This window comes from Dunckerocampus dactyliophorus, chromosome 19 (assembly GCF_027744805.1).
Source record: "Dunckerocampus dactyliophorus isolate RoL2022-P2 chromosome 19, RoL_Ddac_1.1, whole genome shotgun sequence".
Classification (NCBI taxonomy): Eukaryota; Metazoa; Chordata; class Actinopteri; order Syngnathiformes; family Syngnathidae; genus Dunckerocampus; species Dunckerocampus dactyliophorus.
The window spans coordinates 13,106,996-13,131,314 of record NC_072837.1 but is presented as its reverse complement, the minus strand read 5'-3'; the positions used below and the strand labels follow the sequence as shown (position 1 = coordinate 13,131,314).

Below are 24,319 nucleotides of genomic sequence, written 5' to 3'. Positions count from 1 at the left end.
GGTAACAGTTTTTGCTAGCCTTTAGTGAAGATTTCAGAAACAAAGTCTCAGCTTTTGTTTCCTGCTGCTCATTTGCTTGTGTAACCCCTCACATTAAATCACTGCGGCTTTAATAGAAAAAAGACGAGGAAACAGCTCCTTCAATTCAGAGAAATGGTTCCCGTCATTCACTAAAAAGAGCAGTTTCGTTCGCGAGCGGCCCATCTGCTTTGCGCTTCACCTGCCTGTCCGCGCGTGTTGTCAATCACTGCGGCAAGTCTCGCGGTGTGACATTACTCATCTATTTTTTTCTCTCTCCTGCCTCGGGCTGACATGGTGTTCTATTCGCACCTCACGACAGCAATGCGCCCCCTAGCGCAAAACGGGCTCCCCCATTGATCGTGCCTTACGCAAAGCGCGTGTTTTGCTTGTAGGTAGGGGTGGCTTTGATTGCGTAACACAGACATTTATTGGAGAGTGAGCGCCCGTAAACTCCACCGTTAGTGTCTCCCCTTACTGTGACACAATGAAAGCAAATGAAGTCAATACAGATTTGATACTATATCTGGAAATACTACAATCTCAATACTCAATAAAAGCAATTTAGTATATTCATTGGTGTGAATATTATGTTATTTTTAATCCAACAGTTGAACTATCATCATCCTTGTTCTCCTTCAGGGAAAGGCGGTGATTGTTTTGAGAAACGTGTGGCATCACGTGACGTCGCTGCGACGCCAGACAGTGAAGCTCAGTACCTGACTGTGCAGTGCCTCACGACCAACGTAAAATCCTCTAAAATGGAAGCTGACGTTCGTGGATGGAGAAGCTTGCAGGATGATTATTTGCTGTTGCTGATGCAGTGTGTCAACCCTCCTGAGGGGCGACGGAGGTGAGGAGCGGAAGAGGGGCATCCAGACTCCCGGTCACAACATCTCGCCTTAGATCATGTGTTTTGATTCCCTGCCCCTCTCCGTCGTCTCCCGGTTAAAATCAAGGCAGATGAGACATTAAATAGTCTATTTCAAGCGTAGAAACATCCGGAGCCTGGAGAAGCAAGATGAAATTTCCAAGTGAGAATCCAAGGAAACCAGGGAACAGCCCTTCACCAGGTTAGACTTCAACGAGTCATTTTGGTCAGGGGGGGGGTGCTGCATAAAGTTGATTTATTGAAGTTCAAACCAGTGAATGCTTATTTTTAAATGACATGCTGCAGTGAAGCTTGATGCAATCTGCCATTCTTATCTGCACCCCTGAGTATGTTTCTATCTTTCTGCCTTGACTTCAAATGAGCTCATGAAAAATGTACACACAAATAGAGCAGCAGAGCCTGCATGCTGAAATGTGTCGACTGCAGCGCCTTCACTTTTGCAGTGCTATCGTTTAGAAACGTGTTGATAACACAGTGGTTGAGGACTTGCTTTTGTGGCGCAGTAGAGGGATGTCCACTGTTGCTGTTCCATTAAACATCATCCACCATGGGCGGATTCTCCTCAAATTTTGCATGAGTGTCACGTCTGTGCGTTTAGACAAGCTTTTATATTATAATGATAGCCAAATTATAGTTCATATTTCTCACACATCACTGCAAAAGATACCATGCTTTAAAATATATAACCACTTGCACTGTTCAGTCGCTATATTTTTCAATCAGCAGTAACACTTCGTCATTATCTGCATGATGGCTTGAATATTTTATACACATCAATGACATTTTATATATTGTATTTAAAACTAGTCGATGAAAAAAATGACATTTTATATATTTTAAACCAATCAATGACATTATTAGTGCTGTCAAGACATTAAAGAAAATAGAGATTCATTATAATCTGTAATTAATTGATCAAATTAGTCTCTTTTTTAAAAAATCTCACCTGCTGAGAAAAGCCCTCACTTTGAGGTATTCTCATTTAAATAGATTATTGTGGCAGATGAAAATACTGATATATATAAACATACAGGCATTTTTTTGTTTTTAACAGACTTGAACAGATGCAGTTCTAGCTATTTACATTGTGCTGCATTTGAGAGTAGTCCCTGCCTGCAACCTTTATTTTTCAACACCGGGGGGAATATTGTTGTGTTCTTTTGTCAATCTCCAAATAATTCCGTCCATCCATTTTCTGTGCCGCTGATCCTCACTAGGCTCTCGGGGGTATGCTGGAGCCTATCCCAGCTGACTTTGGCCGAGAGGCAGTGTACCCCCTGGACTGGTCGCCAGCTAATCATTGGGCACTTATAGACAATCACTCACACTCACATTCATACCTATGGACAATTTTAGAGTCGCCAATTAAGCTAACATGGATGTTTTTGGAATAGTACACGGAGAAAACCCACACATGCATGGGGAGAACATGCAAACTCCACACAGAGATGCCCAAGTGGAGATTCGAACCCAGGTGCCGATCTCCTGTCTGTGTGGCCAAACATGCTAACCACTCGGTCACCGTGCAGCTCTTCAAATAATTTGAAAATACAAATAAAATAAAATAACAGGTCCATAAAAAGTGCTTAAGTTAACACATAAAAAAACAGTAACACTTTTCTGAGCAAAACAAGTATTTACTGTAACACTGAACTTGTTGCTTTTTCACTGCTTCAGTTAATATAAAATAAATAAAGAAGGCCCATCAGTCACAGTGCTGTAAGTTGGCACATCAAAATAGCATTTTTCATCACCATCAGCAGTGTCAGATCACCCCCAAATAGCTGTGGTTGCCAGCTGAGGTCCAGTGATCACAACAACACGGTTAGGAGAATCCTCCACCAAAATCTCAAGTTTGTTTTTCTTTTCGCCGTTGTACATTTTGATGATTTTGGTGGTCACTGTAGTCCTGCACCGTCGCTTTTATGTGATGGGTCATTGAACACATTTTGCAACACCTCTGTTAACCCCTCGTCTTCCACTTTGGTTATGGGCCTGCAGTTCATTGCTCTCCACATGGCAAAAACATTCATCAGTCTGTCGGTCGCAGACTTTCTGACACGCGAGGTGTTGTCCTTGAGTTTAGTTTGGCGAAGAGCTTCACTAAATTTCAGATGTTTTTGCTGCTAACGTTAGCTGTGGTTGCACTCGTGACTGAGTGCTTTCCGTCGATGTGGTAGGCTAAACTTGAGCTGCTAAGGTAAGCAAACTCCTTCTCACAAAGGAGGCATACCACTCTACCTTTATCGGGGTATTTTTGAAATGTAAATTTCCCATTCAGCGACAACTCTCACCTTCTCCATTTTCATGTCTCCTCTCCGCTACTCACTGCTCCTCACCTTACCCTCCTAACTACAATGGCAGCCAATCAGCTGATGCGAAAGAAGCCCATATACAATGACAGCCAATCAATATCCACATGTGACTGACCATTGTTTTCCACCCCCAACAACTCAAGCACAAGAAGCCCAGTTCATAAAAACAGATAAGGCAACTTAAATACAAAATTGTAAAGTTAGAGATAAAATTTTTTTTACAATCCCATGAAAAAAAAACACGATAAATATGACTGTAATTAATTAATTTCAATTACAGTCATTCGAATTTGGCGGCTTCAGTCTATCACAGTTCTTATATAAAAATCTTATATACATGTATATATACTTGTATACACACACATACTATTCTCCACTGGTCACTAGGTGTCAGTGGTATCAGTAATGTTATGGGCTCTAATAATGTTAAAAAAGGAAAATTCACGGAAATTCACTCATCACGGTCGTGTCTGGAACCGCCATAAACGAGGGATTACTGTAATGTTATAATGTGACGCCCCTAGACACCCCTAAAATGTGATATATAAATAAAGTGGATTTGATTGGACTGCAACGATTAATTGATGAATACACCTATTTTGGTAATCGATTAATCATTTCATTTAACAATGTACTGTAAATGTCCTGATTTCAGCCTATTAAATGTGACTATTTTTAAATTTCCTTAGTCATCCATGAAACCTATTATCTTTGTGTTGACCGTCACACACGTCAACTTTGCTTTGGAAAAGAGCAATCAACATTTTTGCCTCTTTCTGACATCTTGTGAAACAAACCACTGCAGAGATGTGTGCATAGGGCGTGCATAAGAACATTCCCACGCAAAGTATGGGATTTTTGCACCTGTACTTGTGCATAAGAAAATGCGTACATTTATGCACTCTTACGATGTGTACACACAAAACCTAGTGGTAGAACAGTGAAACTACAAATAGCTATGGCTGTGCATGTCCAGCGCGGGCCATATCATCTTGTTACGTGCTTCACAACTTCACCATCAAACAAGGCACCGCTCCTCCCACCAGAGCAGATGAGCCGATGCTAAACGCAAAGCCTGCCCCTAAAGTTGATTTAATTGTTTTTTTTAAATTTATTTATTGGTGTTGCACATGTAGAAGTCTGTGCCAATGACTTGTTGATTTGTAGTAGAGCAGTGGTCACCAACCTTTTGGATCTCTGGTCTAGGCTGTGAAACTGTGCAAGATCTACCCCCCCTCCGGTTTATCTATATATGCCTAAAAAAAAACCCAAAAACTCTTCCCTCACACACCCCCATCTCCCCTGGTAGGGTGGGTGGCTGTTCATCTCAAGCTCGGGTCCTCTACCAGAGACCTGGGAGCTTGAGGGTCCTACGCAGTATCTTAGCTGTTCCTAGGACTGCGCTCTTCTGGACGGAGATGTCTGATGTTTCTCCAGGTATCTGCTGGAGCCACTTCTCCAGTGTGCGGGACACGGCCCCCAGTGCTCCTATGACCACGGGCACCACTGTTGCGTTCATCTTCCAGGCTCTCTCCAGCTCTTCCTTGAGCTCTTGGTATTTGTCTAGTTTCTCGTGTTCCTTTTTCCTGATATTGCCATCATTGGGGATGGCTACATCCATCACAATGGCTGTCCTCTGCTGCTTATCCATGATCATGATGTCCGGTCGATTGGCCACAACCATCTTATCGGTCTGTATTTGGAAGTCCCAAGGATCTTAGCCCTTGGGAGATGTTTCCCATTGCGATCTAGGGGTCTCCAGTCCATATTCTGCACAGATGTTTCTGTACACTATACCGGATATATATATACTGTATATATATATATGTACATACAGTAGGTATATGTATGTATGCATATTTATTTATTGATTTCTATTTTTAGAAATGCTTTTAAAGTAAATTAAAAAGTGATTCATATTTAAAGCTTTGTGTTCAAAAACAAAGCTTTGTGTTATTGTTGGTTGTTGGTGTCAACATTTCAGCTTTTCTCTCATTGTGCCTTTTGCGCTATTTTAACCGTTTTTGCTGTTTTTTTCCAATTTGATTTTGTTTCTGCAGTGATGCCATGACAAATTAGTCACGGTCCGCAAATGGCCGCACTTTGGGCCCTACTTTTGTGGATCATCGTCGGGGTGGGCTTAGAGCGTGGGCTGTATGAGCAAACTACAAATCTATTCGGCTTGTTGGCTCAGTGTTGTGGGTGAGTGAAGCAGTGGTGGTTGAGGGGAGAGCAGCTGAGTTAGTCAGTCCTAATGAGCAGCGTTTTTGGAGGTGCACATCTATGGAGTTATTTTTGTGCCTTAATTTTGAGGTAGCAAAGGCTGATTTTCAGTCACAACATCCAACGTCACAACTGTCGCATGAGCTCGTGATCGAAGGGTTGGTGACCCCTGCAGTTTTTGTGGTGTTTGTCATTTGTCACTTGATGCTACAGTATTTTATATAGTGACTTGACTGGCTGACTTGGTGGTACATCACAGCTATTCATCAGTGTAGTTAGATATTGGATGTACAATTATATGTATGTAGAGTATCTTTAAAATCAGTGCACACTTACATGGAAACATTCATTTTAAAAAATTGCCCATGCTTATTATAAGCGTCTACTGCTGCACAACATGAATCCAACACCTCTAAGTCAACAACTTCATGTTCTGTTGTTAAAAAAGCTTTAAAAGCATGAGATAACGTCACCCATTTGTTATGACACAAACGAAAAAAACTCAAGCTTTACCTGTCCACACACAAACACCAAAAGTTTGAAAATCTCCAGTTTTTTTCCAAAACCTAAATTTCTAAAGACAATAACCTACGTTTGCATGTGGATGAGAGATCAAAACAAAAAAAAAAAACAAAGAAACTAGTAACTGTTGTTGTTATAAGCGAAGATCACTGGACCACAGCTGTTTCAGTATTCAATACTTTTGCTATTTCATATATTTTAAAACCATCAGATATTTCATATATTTTAAGCCAATCAATTATATTTTCTATATTGTTATACCAATCAATGACGTTTTATATATCTGGAACTAATTAATGACATTTGTGGTGGCAAACGAGTCATTATAGCTTGACAACATGCAGATCAGGTTCCTGGTTCATTGTCGTGTTTTTTATTCTGGAGCTTTTCACCTGATGTGAACACAGCAGTCAACATAGTGATTAACGTTGTGGTTAACATAATGACTAACATAATGGTTAATAGCGGTGTATGATACCGCTAGATTTGGTATTTATCTGATACCAAGTGAATACAGGGCCAGTATGGCCGATACCCTTTTTAAAAATGAAGGCGGATGCATCAGCAATCTGAATCAATCTAAATCTGAATGAATTCTTATGACCTTTTTTGGTGATTTGCTTTTTAGATTATTAATCAGTTAAAATTCAGGAAAGAATTTGGGCAGTTTATAAGTAAATATAAAATACTTTATTAGCACAATAAAAGTTTTATTCAGAAAAAAACAAAATCACTTGAGAACAACACTTCTTTCTGTTTCCATCCATCCATCCTTCTCCTCTTTAGGGTAGCGGGGGCATGCTGGAGCCTATCCCAGCTGACTTCGGGCGGCATTCTTCTTAAATAAACAAAGCCTACAAAATTATCACTCCACAAAAAATGTTATAAAAGATTTAAAACAAATTATTTTTGTTCAAGTAGCATGGATTTTTTTTTTAGGAAATATAATACCGTGCAAAAACAAAAGAACATTTCAACCCTTCATTGCACTTCCTTCTGTTCGAAGTCTATAGAATTATCACTCCACAACAAATATTAGAAAAGATTTAAAGCAAATTCTTCGTTCAAGCAGCATGGATTTTTTTTTGGAAATATAATACAGTGCAGTGCCGCACGGTGGTCTAATTCAGGGGGCACCAGGTAGCCCCCCACAACCACATGAGGTGCCCGCAAGCCTGCTTTTCATTCAGGTTTCCAGTTAATAATGAAAGAACAGTAGAAAGAAATTTTTCTGAAATACAAAATGTGAGTTGTGGACACCAGCATTTTGTTAATGTTCTGGTAAAACAAGCATATTCGTTTGTTTGGGTTTAAAATAAGCTCTGAAAATAAATGTTACAAAAATGAGTAGCTCTTGGCCATTTTCATTTTGTAAAAGTAGCTCTCACAAGGAAAAACGTTGGTGACCCCTGATCTAGTGGTTAGCATGTTGGCCACACAGTCACAGTCTGGAGATCGGGAAGATCTGGGTCGATTCTCCCTTAGGCATTTCTGTGTGGAGTTTTCATGTGCTCCTCGTGTGCGCGTGGGTTTTCTCCGGGTACTCCGGTTTCCTCCCACATTCCAAAAACATGCATATTAGGTTAATTGGAGACTCTAAATTGTCCATAGGTATGAATGTGAGTGTGAATGGTTGTTTGTCTATATGTGCCCTGTGATTGGCTGGCAACCAGTCCAGCGTGTACCCCGTCTGTCGCCTGAAGTCTGCTGGGATAGGCTCCAGCGTTCCCCTGCGACCCTAATGAGGAGAAGTGGCATAGAAAATGGATGGATGGATAATACAGTGTAAAAATAAAACATATTTCCCCTTTAGTGTGTGTCTTTTTTGGATTTGAAAAAATAATTACAAATAAAAAAACTGCTGGCACTAATGTTGCAACCACTCCCAGGTGTTTCTTAGTAAGCCTGCTAAGAGAGGGGAATGTTTGTGCATTGGTTTTCCACCAAAGTAGTGGATCCTGATCCCAAGGAATTGGCCTTTCTTCTGAGTACTTGCGCATTTCACTTCGTACATCCGTGCTTGTCGTTGGATGCAGCTGAGATGCAAGGACCTAAGAGTCAAATTCTTTCCATATCCCACTGGTTGCTCCAGATGGCGATGCAACAGCCACTGCAGATGAGCTTGACATAGCTGCAGGGGCAAAGCTGGTGGCAGAGCTTGAGCCAGATGATGAAGGTGCTGAGGTCTGAATCACTGACTGCATTTCTGTTATAAGTCGAGTTTTTACAGGCTCAATATTTCCAGAGTCACGGAATCCCAGATTTTTTAATCGAATGTCCAGGTAGGTGCTAACAGCAAGACCATAAACGACGGTGACACTGTGCTGACAGCTCAGCAGCCAGCTTGCTACCTTGGCGCTCAGAAGCTGAAGCAGTTCTGAGAAGCAGTGAAACCGTGGGAATCACCTTGGATACTGAAACATGTTTTTCAGCTGATATCTCCCTGGCTGCTTCCTCAAATGGTCTCAGTGACTCAATGGAGAGCTTGATGACAGACCACTGTTCCTCACTTAAACAAAGTGAGCTCTTTCCAAGGAGACAGAGGGCGGTGGTAACGGCTGTTCATCAGTGTAGTTAGATATTGTTTGTGCAATTATATGTAGAGTATCTTTAAAATCAGCGCACACTTACATGGAAACATTCATTTTAAAAATTTGCCACCCATTTCTTATGACAGGAACAAAAGAACTCAGTCTTACCTGGCCACACACAAACACCAAAAGTTTGAAAATCTCCAGTTTTTTTTTTCCAAAAATTCAATTAAAGACAATAACTTACGTTTGCATGTGGATGAGAAACCAAAACAAAAAAAGCCCCAAAGAAACTAGTAACTGTTGCTGTTATAACCGAAGATCACTGGACCACAGCTGTTGCAGTATTCAATACTTTTGCTCTACTTGTATTGCTATAAAGTGTTATTTTACAGTGTTTGTATGTGTTAACATTTATATGGACCTGATATTTTATTTTTATTTTGTAATTATTTGCAGATTGGCAAAGGAACACAGCAATATTCACCCTAGTGTTTCAAGGAAAGGTTACAGGCAGCACTTGGGACTCGTCTCAAATACAGCGTAATGTAAATGGCTTGGACTGCATCTGTTCAAGTCTGTTTAAAACAATACATACTTGCTCAAGCCACATTTTTGTAATTATTTATTTTGATGTGCCACAATAAGACACTTGAGCTGCCATTTCAGTGGCAGGAAAGATGATTACAAATCCATGTTTTTAGAAGATACACTTTAAATACACTTAAATAAAGCATCATAAAACCGTCATTATTTATACAGGTGATATTTTATGAAACATTTCAACATTCTTAATGTCATGCAAGTACAGTCAAACCTGTCTATAGCGGCCACTTTTGTAGACTCCCTCTAGTGGCCGCTATAGACAAGTTTGACTGTATGTACATAGTATTCTATCCATCCATCCATCCATTTTCTATGCCGCTTATCCTCATTGGGGTCGTGGGGGTGTGCTGGGGGTATCCCATCTTTCTTTGGGCAAGAGGCAGGGTACAACCCTGGACTGGTCGCCAGCCAATCGCAGGGCACATATAGACAAACAACCATTCACACTCACATTCATACCTATGGACAATTTAGAGTCACCAATTAACCTAACATGCATGTTTTTTGGAATGTGGGAGGAAACAAGAGTACGCAGAGAAAGCCCACGCACGGGGAGAACATGCAAACTCCACACAGAGATTCAAACCCAGGTCTTCCCAATCTCTTGACTGTGGCTAACATGCTAACCACTCAGCCACGGCACGACCTGTACGTAGTATTAAAAGACAATAAAACATGAATAAAGAATTTTTCATAGCCATTATGGTTTCATTTACATGAAAATGTGCTTTTTAAAATGTTTTTTGTTCAGTTAATATTCCATGAGCGTTGCTGCTCATATTATACTGAGCAGCCAGATCCTTTTCTATGTTAAAATGTAGATTTTATCTGAGTTATTTTTATTGTTACTGGAATCACAAACAACAAAAAAAGAAAATAATAAAAATAATAATAAACACACTTGTCTCATTTGCTGATTTCTTGTGTAAGAACATGCGTGTTGATGGTGGTTGGATGTCTTTGATTTTTTTTCTGGTGTGAAATTGAGTTTTGGGGTGACTTTGTTCCACTGTTGGGGTACTGCTGATCGTGAATTGTCCTTGTCTTTCAGTGGCAGTTCAGACCAACCTTGTCCCACCCAAGAAGATGCAGCCTGGCATGCTTCAGTCCAGCCTTGTGCACGCCAGTGTCGCCACCATGCAGAACCCAATGGGCTGCTCCTTGCCCCGACTCTCCCGGCCCAGCAGCGTGGTGGCCAGCATGGAGGCTGACGGCTCAGCTCCTTTTACCATGATGAAATTGAAGACCGTGTTGGCGGTGTTTGTCGTGGTGGTGGTCTACCTAGTGGCAGGGGGGTTGATGTTTCGGGCTCTGGAGCAGCCGTTTGAAAATAACCAAAAGATTACCATCACCGCAGAGAAAGCAGCGTTCCTGCACAAACACACATGTGTGTCCTCGGACGAGCTGGAGGCGCTCATCAAAGTAAGATCGGACGTTAATGCTGCTGAGCTTCATATTGATCTGATGTAAAGTTATGCCTAATTGGTGCAGACGTGTTTTCAAAAACGCAACATGGGGGTTGATGTTTATTTATTTACTGTATGTAACAATAGCTGATTGTTGATTAAGCCTCAATCTTTAGGAAAAAAAGGGACAAAACGAGATCTAGATCTAAGAGACCTTCTAAAACAGATTGGAAATGTACAATCGCAGAACAACAGCCTCAAGAAAAGTTTCTCTGAGATCCATGATGAAGTCATAAACCTTAAGGAGGAGTAGGCACGTAGGCACATGTACATGGGCGTGTAGGCACTGTGCAATGATACCAAGGCACTACAAGATGATATCAAGGTACTAGAAGATGATAATACTGCCTTGCATGCTGCCCTTAAGGAAGCTAAAAACACTTTGGAGGAAAACAGACCTGTGCAATGATATCAAGGTATTACAGGATGATATAAAAGTACTACTGGACGATCATGCTGCCTTGCGTGCCACTATTGAGGAAGAGAAAGCAAAGAAAAATATCATTGAGCTAAGGAAAAATACCCATTGCGAAGGTCCTGTGTTCGAACCCCAGAGTGGGCAGTGTGAAGCAGGGCGGGTTACATTGGTGCCGTGGCCCGGATGGGAGTGAGGTTTGAGGGGGTGAGTGTAACGGACCAGCCTGTGAGGCTGTGCAAGTGTACATTGGTAAACCTCACTCCCTCTGTCTTTCTACATTTTTGATGATGATGCAGTGATAGTACACTGCAATAAAAAGTAAGCCAGTTTTGAGTGCACCTCAACTTTACATTTTCACTCCCTTTTTAGTCAGCAGGTTTGAAGAACATGTCATATTGTATATAAAAACGGCTCGTTCTGATGCAAAGTGCCCACCCTGGGAATCAGTTCTCGTCATTCACTTTAAAAAGCTGTTAAGAAGCATTGACTCGTTCACATTTCACGTTTGTTCTCATGAGTATCAGTTCACACTGGTGATGCGCGGATTGATACGGACAAATCGATACCTGCGATACTAGCTCTTCATGGTCGAAATATCGACAATTTGATACGTCATTTGAGGTAATGTGTATCACGAGCAGGAGCACAGTGCAAAGTAAATGAATGAGATTTTGTCTGAATGGTGGGAAGTACTTCTTCTACCTGGGTAGGTATATTTGCACAAAGTATCGGTATTGGATCGGTATTGCCAATACCAGCCTGTCTTGGATTGGTAAAGGAAATCACTGGAATCACACTTCACTAATTCGCACCATCCATACATGATATCCTCATCAAGATTAGGCCATTTTCTCTCTTCTCTCCCCAGCACTCTGTTGATGCTGTGAACGCTGGCGTCAATCCTGTTGGCGATACCTCTTATAATTCCAGCCACTGGGATCTGGGTAGTGCCTTTTTCTTTGCTGGAACGGTCATCACAACTATCGGTACATTCAGATATTTGCAAAACTACTTTGTGTTTGTATACAGTAGAACACGATTTATTGTGTATTTTCTTTGTAGGGTATGGTAACATTGCCCCGAGCACTGAGGGAGGAAAGATTTTCTGCATTTTATATGCAATATTTGGCATCCCACTGTTTGGATTCCTGTTGGCAGGGGTCGGAGACCAGCTAGGTACCATATTTGTCAAAAGTATTGCCAAAGTGGAGAAGATGTTCCGGGTGAGTAACATTTCTAGGTGTGATAATTTAGAAATATGTCATGTCAATTTTATTTATATCACGCCAAATTACAACAGAAGTTAGCTCTAGACATTTTCCACATGAAATGGAAATGGTAATGGTAATATGGTATATATAATATGGTAATATTACCAATGATATAGGTACTACATGTACGTGTATACATATACAGTATATGTGTATGTATGTAAATATGAGTTTGGATGTAGTAGTAATATTAACGAGGATAGTAACGAGGATAATTAATGAAAAAAACAATAATAATAAAAATTATATAATAATACGTAATGATAAATGTTATTTACCTTTGAAGAGGAGTGGTCGAGCATACGTCGTTGTGGTGGAGGAGAAGGAGGAGTTATTGAAAAAGGACAAATCATCATCGTCGTTAGACTCTTCTAAAAGAGGTAGTGTTCTGTGGGTGGTGTAGAATTAAGCAGGCCTATTAACTCTTCATATCACACGCTCATACAGCTACAATTTAGCTTTCTCTCCCCAGCGTCTAACTCGACTTGTTGGTCCCATTAGCAGTGTCACAGTGCCCTCTATGGTCAAGCATGGAGCAGTATAAATACTGATGGAGCGACTGACTACAAAGCAAAATAAAATAAAATATAGACCAGTCGGCTTGTGTTCGTATCCGCGAATGTTCGCAAGTTGGATGTTCGTAAGTTGGGGACTTAGTGTACATACATTCACGCTGTTCTTAAGTGGTGCTAAATGTTCCAGAATGTCTTCAGAAAGCTGAACTCTAGTAACTTTTTGTAAGTGATCATATTAGACTGGAGCCGTTTCTGGCAGCATTACATAATTTGATTGACATCACTTACTGAACAAAAAGTTCAAGGAAGTCAGTGAAGATCTATTCAGGATGATTATGGATTTACACAAATTGGGAATGTCTTTTGGAGCCATTTGTAAGATCTTCTTGATTCCAAGAAGACTGGACACAATTGTGTGTTCCAAATGCATCATGTGGATTAAAGAAAATCAGTTATTATTTTTAAAAATCATTGAATATGTACATTGTATAATCATTTTTCTCGACACTGTCTTGCTGTCTCAACCCAAGTGGTTGAGATAGATGGCTGCCACTGAGTTCTTTTTGAGATTTCTTCCAGAGAAGGCTTTTTCGTTACCTCCATCATCAACTGCTCACTCATGTTGGGTTCAGTTTGTTTTGTTTCATGTACAAGTAATCCCTTGTTTATCACGCTTAATTGGTTCCAGACCCAACAGTGATAAGTGAATTTCCACAATGTAGGGTTACTTATTTATAAATATAATATTTTTGTAATTAGAGCATAGAAAGCCTGTTTACGACCTTCTAACCTTATTAAAGCTCACTAGACATGAAATAACACCTCAAGAGTCACCCAATATAGTCTACATAATAAGAGAAAATAAGACATAACATAGACTCACATGTTAGCGTTGAAAGAGTTCCTTGTTGTTTTTTTCTGGATAGATATATTTCCTGTGGTGGCTATTGTCTCATCAATGCAACATTAGAACGAGTCTTCTGAATGCCTTATATTTGTATTTTCGTTCATTTAGCCATTTTTATGCTTGAAAGTGCTTAATTTAGGCCAAGAATACATATAATGCGTTTAAATGTGCAATTGTTTTTAATAATAGGCCATAGTTAACAACAAAGCAGTGATAATTTATCAATGAATTTATTTTGAAAAACCGTGACAAGTGACGCAGTCAAATTTGAACTGTGAATTGGCGAGGGACAACTGTATACATTTGGATAAAATTGTTGGTACCCTTCTGTGAAAGAAAGAAAAACCCACAATGGTCAGTGAAATAACTGGAAACCGACAAAGAAAAGAAACCGATAAAGAAAATACTGGAATTTGCCAAAATGCATAAATAGCTACTGTGAAACTTACAGGAGACTCACTTACGTTCGAAGGCTGCTTTGCTGAATTGAACCACAATTCGGAAGCAATGTCTGATTTCCATTTGTTAATTTTTAGTAAATGTTTCTGTTTTATCACTTTTGTCGCTTTTAGCGATTCTTGTGTGCTTTTCCTTCTTTGGCATAATGGTACCAACCATACCCACCATGTGTGTATGAGGATAGTGGTGGCATTGATTTATTATAAAGCATATTACACTAATTCATCCTAATCAACAGTCACATTGTGGATAGTAAAACCACTCTAATACCGAAAACAGTCATAATGTGTGTGTGTGTGTGTGTGTGCCTGTGTGTGTGGTTTCTACCAATAGAATAAACCCAACCAGATCAGCCAGACAAAAATCAGAGTGGCCTCGACTCTCCTCTTCATCCTGGCTGGTTGCATCCTGTTTGTGACCATCCCAGCTGTAATCTTCAAACACATTGAAGGTTGGACAGCTTTGGAGTCAACATATTTTGTCGTAATCACCCTGACAACTGTTGGAATAGGAGACTATGTGGCAGGTGAAATGTCTATCTTCTATCAGAAAGAACAAAATATTGAAAGAGTGGATATCTGCAATTGTATTTCAGGACTAGTAAATAAAAGATGTTGTGCTTTCATTACCTTGCCTGTCATGTCAAAACTGAGTGTTCAAGAAGATGCTAATGTTTTTGCTCTCCAAAGTAAATAATGGGCACACGTACTCTGTTTTTATTTAAATGCATTCTTGAGCTCAATAATTTGAATTTCCTGCATTAGAATTGGCAGTCTCATTTCTTTTCATGTTGAGAATTAGGCTCTAAGTTTTTTAAACGGCCTTTTTCCCCCCTCTCAGGCGGAAATCGAAGGATTGCTTACCGCAAATGGTACAGACCACTTGTGTGGTTCTGGATCCTGGGTGGTCTGGCGTATTTTGCTGCTGTGCTAAATATGATTGGCGACTGGTTGAGGGTGCTTTCCAAAAAGACCAAAGAAGAGGTATGTTTCCATTATTAGAGTGTACTGTTTACGTCTGAATGCTTATTGAGAAATACTTTTAGAATTTTGCAATTCTATAACTTGTCTTGTCTTGCTTGAATGTCGTTTGAACAATTAAAGGATGATGTGCAAGGTGTTACAATCTTCAAACTGTGCAAAAATCAGTTAGAAAATGTGCATGACAATTAGTACATACCCGTTCTTACAAAGATGACAAATCACATTAGTCTCATTTATTTTAAGCTGTTTAAGTTTAGCTCAGCTTTAGTTGTGATTATTTTATACTGGTTGGAACCCAAAGCAGAGACAGAGCAGACTGGTTCTGGGTAAAGGGTTTTTAATAACGACAAAAGGAGCAGAGTAGTACTGCGCAGTACACAATTCAAAAAGGCAAATTACTTGAACCAAGAACAACCAAAATATTAGTTTTCTGTTATACAAAAACCATGAAAAAAAACTGACCACTGCAACAAACAGTCCCAAAATTAGAGAGGCTGGCACAGCAAACATTGCACTAAAGGGAAGCAATCCGATAAGACACCAAGCAAACAAAGCAGAAACTAAATACTGAATGATTACCTGCTATGATATAGGCCGATCGGGCTATTTCCTTTTGCGTGACAATGGTCCCAATTGTTGACAAAGTCCAGGTGTGTCTCATCACAGCTCCTGTTCTTACGCGTCCTCACGCATGTTGAGGCGGACATTTCTGACTCTGTTGACTTGGCCGTGCTCTCCCAGAGGTCAACCAGGAGTTGGCACGCATGCTCCTTTTGATTGCTCTTTTGACAAAACCCGTTAGCCACCTAAAAATTCAAGGTGGTGGCATCTTGAATATATAGAGGTATTGCATTTTGCAATATAATCGGAAAGACTTGTCTTATTTGAATGATCCTCGTGTCAAATCATGCATTTTCAACAATGTACAAACCAAATATGGAACTATGTAGCAACTCACAAGTTTCCTTGTACTATAACGTCAGAATCATAATTAGGGCATAAAGTGCCCATATCATAGGCACCATCAGTCCAATATATTATTGGATGCACATAGGCACAACATAGGCAATAGGCCTATACTGGTTTGTCGCTTATTGTCTCGCTACATGGATGAGTATACCACATGCTTCCTTGCATCTGCAGCTGCACAGTGCTGTGCAGGTCAGACCAAAGCAGCAGCACTTGAATCTACACTTGGTCAGCAGGTGACAACTGTTGACGGTACTGTTGACTGACTCCAGATGCAAGCCCACCTGGGAGGCAACAAACTTCACATGCCGCTTCAGCGCTGCTCGAATGTGCAGGAATGTACGCTGTGCAGCAATGACTTTGCTTCTGAACAAACATATCCAACCTTGTATCAGACACCTTTAGCTGTGCTGGCTCTGTTGTACATCATTGACCACAGACTTCTCCAGTGTCTCCAGGTCTTCATCATCTTCACAGGTCTTCATAGGTACTGACTGAGTTTGCCAAATACGTTTGCCAAATATGCCTCATCACAAACATCCCAGGTTTGCCAAGCAGACTTCTTCCCTTTTCCATGGAATGCTGAAACCACATTGTATCCAATGAAGACATGGACAAAGGCCATCCCTTTGCTCTTTTTTGCAAGACTGCAACACAAGTCATGTACAGGAACCTACCTCAGGTTCTCTCCTTGGCCAAAGTCAACCCGCAAGTGCTGCAAACTTAGCTCCTGAAGTGTATGCAGAGCACCGACTGCAGTGACGACAACATCTGTGTTGCTGGCTCTGACCATGATGGCTTTGTTGCCTGCTTCTGTTGCATGCCTGGCATGAACAAAGATCCACGTGTCATCTTCTTCATGACTGCATGGTGCCACCCCACCCAGATTGGTAATGCTGACTTCTTCCTTGGTCACAATGTCCACATTAAGTGTGGCCACACAAGCAATCTTATCAGCCAAAAAGTTGAACAGCTCGGATTTGTTGTTATTTTCTTCATTAGACCACATCAATCACAATGTGGGTTCTCTTCTACTTGGTAGAGTATGCTTGTGTTTTAGAAAGGTTGTATTTGAACTCTATGGGGGCTGCACCATCAATGATGATGGTGTTGGCATTTGGCTCTGCCTCAGGGCTTATTACTTGGCTCTCAAGAATGGGACCGAGGTGGGATTTCTAGCAGGTGTGGAGACTTCCACTATCACCGAGGGCAGCAGGATGTGACAGGTTCTCATGACGGAAGAACTCCTTCAACTCTCTCTCTTTCTCTCTCTCTCACTCTCTGCTCTGGCATGATATGAACAGCTTGGAGAGGAGTTGACAGTCTTCCTCAACATGTTTTGCTTTGAAGAGTCAACAGAGACCTACAGTGTATACCTGTCAAAAACTCAACCCTGTTCTTTTTTATTGGTCCATAGAAGGTGGATTCTTTTTCCTCTTCCTCTTCACAATTTGAATGCATCTTCTGAATGCCTTATATTTATATTTTAGTTCAGTGAGCCCTTTTCATGCTTGAAAATGCTTAATTTAGGCAAAAAATATTAAAAAGCAAATACGAGTTTAAAAAATTGACACTACAGTATATAGCTTGTGCTGTGTCAAGAAAAAGGAAGAAATAATGTTAAAAATAATGACACAAATGTGAGTAAACATGCAATAAATAGGAATAAATTATTGATAAAAGAAATATATCAGTTATAAAAAGTGAAAACATTCAAACAAAAACAAGTAAAGCAAAGACAGACTAATTTCAGGATATAAATTAACATCAATGATCAATGATGACATGCATTGCTTAATATTCTTGAATTTGGCATAATCTATGCTATTTTTGTAATGTAGTTATAGTTGATTGTTGACAAACATGTGTTTAAGAAATTACGATATTATCCAATCAACATATGGCAGCTCTCCAGAGATACGTGCCAGAAAGACCTGGTCTTAGACTGCAGCATTTATGTGTTTTTTTTATGACAATGTTTCTTCAATTCCTTCAATATAAAAATGTCAACTATGTTTCACACTGCATTTCAACACAAATATATTGTTTTACTGAACAGTGGTTGGGTCACGATACATAAGACATAAGATATTTATGCAAAAACAACTACAGTTTCCATAATGCTTGAAGTGCGGAACCGTAAGTAGTGAAATTCCAAATTAGACGCTTGTGTCACGTGTTTTCGTAGAAGTCTTATGCAGCGTTTGTGTTTTGGTCTGACAAATCTTTGATCGAATGTAGAATTACTCCAGCTTCTCCTTGGACATTAAACACTGCAATAGCCGTTGATGAGAAAGGCAGGCAAGTGATGCTTGGAACACAGAGGTAGATTTATAGTGTGCGTAAAGCATTTTAATGTGCGGTTCCAATCCTGCCTGATGCACTGCCACTTTCATATCACGTGTATCATCATTCACAGTAGTGATGCCATAGTTCAGTCTGATAGACTTCTGAATTAACTGTTCCTGTGAGACAGATTTTCTCGAAATGACAAATATTGTCATGTTTTGATCTTGTAAGATCTCGTGACACCCCTACTGAACACTGGTGCCAACACAGGACTACCACAACATAAGGTCTATAATAGTGGTGGATCAATTTTATAGACCTCTGAAGGAGGAGATTCAGGATCACCATAGCAACAACATCCACATATTCTCAATATTACAAGTGAATTAATAATCAATAATAACGTTCAAATCAAAAAACCACACAATTTGCAAACCGTTAAATTGGGATCATATGACTTCAGGAGTATTTCCTTGATGTTATAGCAATGTTAGTGTTAGCAGTTTGGTGGTTCGAGACAGCTGCATAAGGCCTCAAAGTGCTGATTGAATTGAGATTTTGTTCACACGCACTCAAGTAATTTGTGTATTTTGCCAAGGTTGGAGAAATCAAAGCCCATGCAGCAGAGTGGAAAGCGAATGTGCGAGCAGAGCTGAGAGAAACAAGGCGGCGTATGAGCGTCGAGGTCAGCGATAAGCTGCAGCGTGCAGCCACCATCCGCAGTATGGAAAGACGACAGCTGGGCCTGGATCAGCGTGCCGTGTCTCTGGATGTGCTTTCTCCAGAACGCCGGGCAATCTTCAATAGTCTGGACACCAACAACTACAAAACCTCCTCCCAGGAAAGTATTGAGACAAAGTTGAACAATCTTCGCCCAAGGGGAGCTGAACAGTGTGACCGTCAGTCCAACCACGAAACCACACCTGAGGACAACATTTCTAACCGCTTGGGTTCTGTCACCAAACTGGCAAAACGTAACAGGAATCGGGATCTAAAGAAAAACATCCCAGAGGACGCTCGCCGTCCTCACAGTGAAGCCTATGGTTGGAGCACACCCACCTTTGACTGCAGCACACTAGTCATGGATGATGGGAAGAGGAAGGATGAGGAACAAGAAGAGAACGAAGACAAAGAATGCAATACCAGCTTGTCGGAATTTCCGTTGTTCGTAGACGTTCTTAAAGTACAAGCTTGCAAATCACACAATGGGCTGCTTCTTGAGCAAAACAAAGAGAACATAAATGGGGAAACACTTCAAATGAAAGAGGTGCACATTGAGATGGGCCCATAGTTGTGTAAATGTCTAAACATGTTTCAAATCTCACCATTTGTGCCTTAGGTTTTTGCGTTTTTCGGTGTGTGCTGGGACAGTGTTTACTTTATATCGGGAGTGTCTCAACTTTTTGCAGCCCGGGCCACATAGTGAAAAATGAAAGGATGCAAGAGACATTTTGGCATTTTGTAAAGCAACACATGTAGATGTGCTAAGAAGTTATATATATTTCTAGAAAAAACTGCATCTCAGCTTTGTGAAGACGGCTAGTATCAGTATCCTTGTTTCTCTTTTCTTTTTTCCCCCATTTTTGCATTTTCTAAGGAATTTTAAAAATATTTTTCTTAATAGTTCTGTCACGTTCTGTGGTGGTGTCGAGTGCTCGACCCCATGCAGAGACAGGCGTAGGTGGTAGAAAATAAAAATATTTAGCAGTGCAAACAACAGAAAGCGACAGAGGTGAAAAAGGCTTTGTGAAAAAATTCTACATGGAAGACTTGGGTTGTAGTAACAGGTAAGGGAACTGTCTAAGTGTCAGCACAGGTGAGGTACACATAGGCAACAGGCAAAGAGACAATGTATGGCGCTGGGCTTTTAAACCCCACTAATTGCGATTGCAGCCAGCTGTGCAACAAACCACTGGGGTAGGCGGCTGCAGCGTCCCCCAGCAGGAAGTGCAGCGCACCAAAGTAAGAGCATGACAAGTGTGACTGTATTCTTGTAAAAATGTTTTTCCATTTCTGTGATTGTTGTTTTTTTTTGTTTGCGTTTTCCAAATATTTAAACTTTATCAATTTTCTTTTTGTAATTATGTCTTTATTCCCATAATATTTGGATTTTATTCTTGTAACATTCTTTAAACATTTTTTTTATTTTGTAACATAACTTTTTCTTAAACCTCGTTTTCCCAAAAATTCCAACTTTATTTGTTGTTTTGTTTGTTTTTAATACAAGTTTTAAAAATGTTGTTTTTTTGTTTGTTTGTTTTCTTGTTAAATAATATTTCCTCCTTTAATCAAATAATCAGCTAGCTAATTCTGCAGAGCCGACTCTTTTGTTGAAGAAGATGGCGAAAAGAAAGAAAGACATGGAGTACGGTGCAAAACCATGCAGCACCAGTCACATTGTCGCATTGGTGGTAAGAAGTATTGTATTTATTATTGGATAGCTTCAGTATAACAATGTGATTAAAAATAAGAAATTATTGATGCATTTTAAATATTCTAAAATTGTTGGTCTTGCTGAAAAATGCATTTAGTTTTATTCAATGTTAACAAATATGATATGGCTCCACAGAAATACATTTTCAAATACCGGTATGTGGCTTTCATGGCTCTCTTAGCAAAAAAGGTTCCCGACCCCTGCCATGCGGCATGATGAAAGGTAATATGTAACTTCACACATACCCTGTATTTATGTATGGTTTCTTCTTTGAGGACTCATACATCTTATAAAATGAAACACAACATAAAATGAGCGGATTATTAAATTACAGAATGTTCTCACTCAGCATTGAGGGATACACTCAATCCTGGCAAATACCTGTAAACTTCTTTATTCAGTTCACCTTCTGAAAATATATTATAACAAGAAAACTATTTAAAAAAACAACAGCAAAAATTGAAAAATCAGCAGTAATTTTACAATAATAAAGTCAAAATATTATGAGAAAAATGTTGTAATCTAATGAGAAGAAGTCGTCATTTTACGAGAATGAGGTTGTAATATGAGAAAAATAACAACAGTGAATAAAATTGTAATTTCTGGAAAATTAGGTTTCGGAAAAAGTTATAATGTTATTATAATGTTGTCAAAATATTAAAAAAATATTGAAAAAGTAAAATAGGTTTTTGTCAAAATTAAAGTGATTTTATAGTTCCTTGTCTGATCATATAGCCAATAGCAGCGGTGCAGCCGTGAAAGAAAAATTACACTGGACTCCAACCCCACCCTTATTTTTTAAACTAATTATCTACCAACTCATCAGAAATAAATTGAAAATTTTAAAAACAATCATAGTTAAGCCATGTGTTCCGTGTTGGCCGATCTCACTCATCAGAATTGGCTGCATAAAACCATGATCAGAGCACCCCTAATATATATACATATGTACTGTATATACTTTATATCCATCCATTTTCTATGCTGCTTATCTTCATTAGTCTGCAATTGTTCCACTTCAGGAACTGTGACAGGTAATTTGTCAGGAGGTAAATTTACTGAAGTCGAGAACTTCCATGAGGGTGGTTTCGAGCCAGCTGGGCTTTGCAGTCAGAACAGAGGAATCCTGACTTGGTGTTGATGTGGTGCTTTAAGTGGTTTGGTGAAAGCAAAACTCCAACTCAAGCTTTGTCTTGCAGGATGTGCAAACTACTTTGTCGGTTGATTCTGTGTAATTTTGTTTTTTGTTTGTTTTGTTTGTGTCCTGTCATTTTTTTACTTTTTTTTTTTTTTTTTTACTTTTACATAATGCGCCTCGACTGGATGGCTTATGTGATGTGTACATTGTCAGATGATCTCACACACCCACAACGGCATGACGTCTTTTGGGTCACGTACACTTGCAGGACTAATGTTTCGATAATAGCATTTTTGTTTTGGTGCGTTTGTGTGGTTGGCATACACACTTGCCTCACTTTTGCCTCTACTTGGTGCGGTCATGTTGGTACTACACTGCATTCCAAATGAATTATACTATGCAGAGCAAATGGACTAGAGTTTGTTTTAACTGGACCACAAATGACAAGCGTGAACGCACTCTTAGTCCATCTTGAACAAGCTGGCTCTGTCACCGGGTTGCGTTGGAACACCAATCCACGCCATTGAGATTGGAGGGATTTTGAGTCACTGTGTGTTGCACATTTATTTATTTATTCATTTCATTAAATTAATCATGGAAATGAATTCATCGGGATAAATGTGTTGATTTTCACAGGCCTAATCATGATGCAGGTTCTACATATGTTTGGTTGAAGGTTTTTGTTATTTATTGAAATAATTAACAATGTTGGAATGCTGAAAATGTAGAATTCCCTAATTTACTCGACATGTCAAATAAATTCACTTTACATGAACGGACTGCACTCAACTTGATTGTAAAAGTTTTAAGATTTACACTTTTGCTTTATGATCGCTGAGGAAAGAAATGCTCAAGTCATACCATGACTATATTGCTTGAAACTTCATCTTTCACATGTTTGAAACTACAATCAGAAGGAGTCCATCCATCCATTTTCTATACCGATTCTGCTCTTTAAGGTCGCGGGGGCATGCTGGAGCCTATCCCAGCCGACTTTGGGCGATAGGTACACCCTGGATTGGTCGCCAGCCAATCGCAGGGCACATACTGTATAGACAAACCATTCACACTCACATTCATACCTATGGACAATTTAGAGTCGCCAATTAACCTAACATGCATGTTTTTGGATGTGTGGACAATTTAAATTTAGAGTCGCCAATTAACCTAACATGCATGTTTTTGGATGTGTGAGGAAACCAGAGTACCCGGAGAAAACCCACGCACGCACGGGGAGAACATGCAAACTCTACACACACCAAGGGAGGATCGAACCCAGGTCTTCTCAGTCTCCAGACTGTTACTGTGTTGGCCAACATGCTAACCACTAGACCAACGTGCAGCCCTCAGAAGGAGTCAAGTCAGATATATTGGCTCCTTTGTGAGGTACAACAGGAAAATATGATATTGCTCAGGCATTTGTCGCCTACTTCTGCAAGATAATGACTCAAATTCTACATCATTGTCGAGCAGATTTGTATATGTGCATGACTCAGATCAAGAGTACCCAAGTGTTACATTTAAAATTTTAAACTCGTGGCTAGACCTTGGCCTTATCAACACAAACTTCAAACATTGCAAAACACACACCCAACATACCAGAGCTCGAGACAGCTTCCATTTCCCAGAGCAACCCTCTGAAGTTCAATCTTTCTTAAATGTAAAGTACATAACTCGGTGTCCACTCGGTGTTAGACTTTTGTTTAAATAATCTTATTTTACTCTTTTATACACAAAAAAATCACTTTAGTTGCAGAGTTGAGTAATTATTCCATGAATATATACCATTGTAATCATCATGGGGTTTGTTTTTCCATGGAATTATGTTCTTCAAAATTTTCATCGGCAGGTGGACACAAAGGTTATATACGTTTCACTAATGATTACACAACAGTTATTTTTTTTTTACACTGAGAATATTTGAATAAAACACATTAGAAACCAATTTCAGACATCATTCTTTAATTCCAAGTAGAAATCATGACAAAATTATCAGAGAAAATATTGTTAATTTCACAACAAAAGTAGACATGCTTTACATGTATTATTTCAATGTCCAAATATAGACACTTTTTACAACATAGCCATGCTAGCGAAAAATAAAAACATTAACAGGCTTAATTTATGGTTTGGTAAGCTTCCTCACTCTATAAACGTCAGGGTGATAGTACACATTGTTAGAACAACAATTTCAAATACTACTCAAGTGAAGTTGAAGACAGCAAAGGGTACCCTTGATCGGAGCCATGCACATATGCTATTCATTCATCCATTTTCTAACCCACTGGTCCACTAGGGTCGCGGGAGTATGCTGGAGACTATCCCAGTTGACTTTGGGCGAGAGATGCCCTGGACTAGTTGCC

The 24,319-nt window shown here is 39.7% G+C and overlaps 1 protein-coding gene across 1 annotated transcript; it reads left to right on the top strand.

Annotated features, from left to right (window-relative positions):
- Positions 1–705: 705 nt before the first annotated feature.
- kcnk10a (potassium channel, subfamily K, member 10a) lies at positions 706–22,699 on the top strand. Its single transcript, XM_054762422.1, has 7 exons — positions 706–1,091; positions 10,159–10,529; positions 11,860–11,977; positions 12,054–12,214; positions 14,477–14,669; positions 14,984–15,126; positions 18,983–22,699. The coding sequence occupies exons 1-7, from the start codon at positions 1,040–1,042 to the stop codon at positions 19,673–19,675; spliced, it is 1,731 nt and encodes a 576-aa protein (XP_054618397.1). The 5' UTR covers positions 706–1,039; the 3' UTR covers positions 19,676–22,699.
- The last annotated feature ends 1,620 nt before the right edge of the window (positions 22,700–24,319 follow it).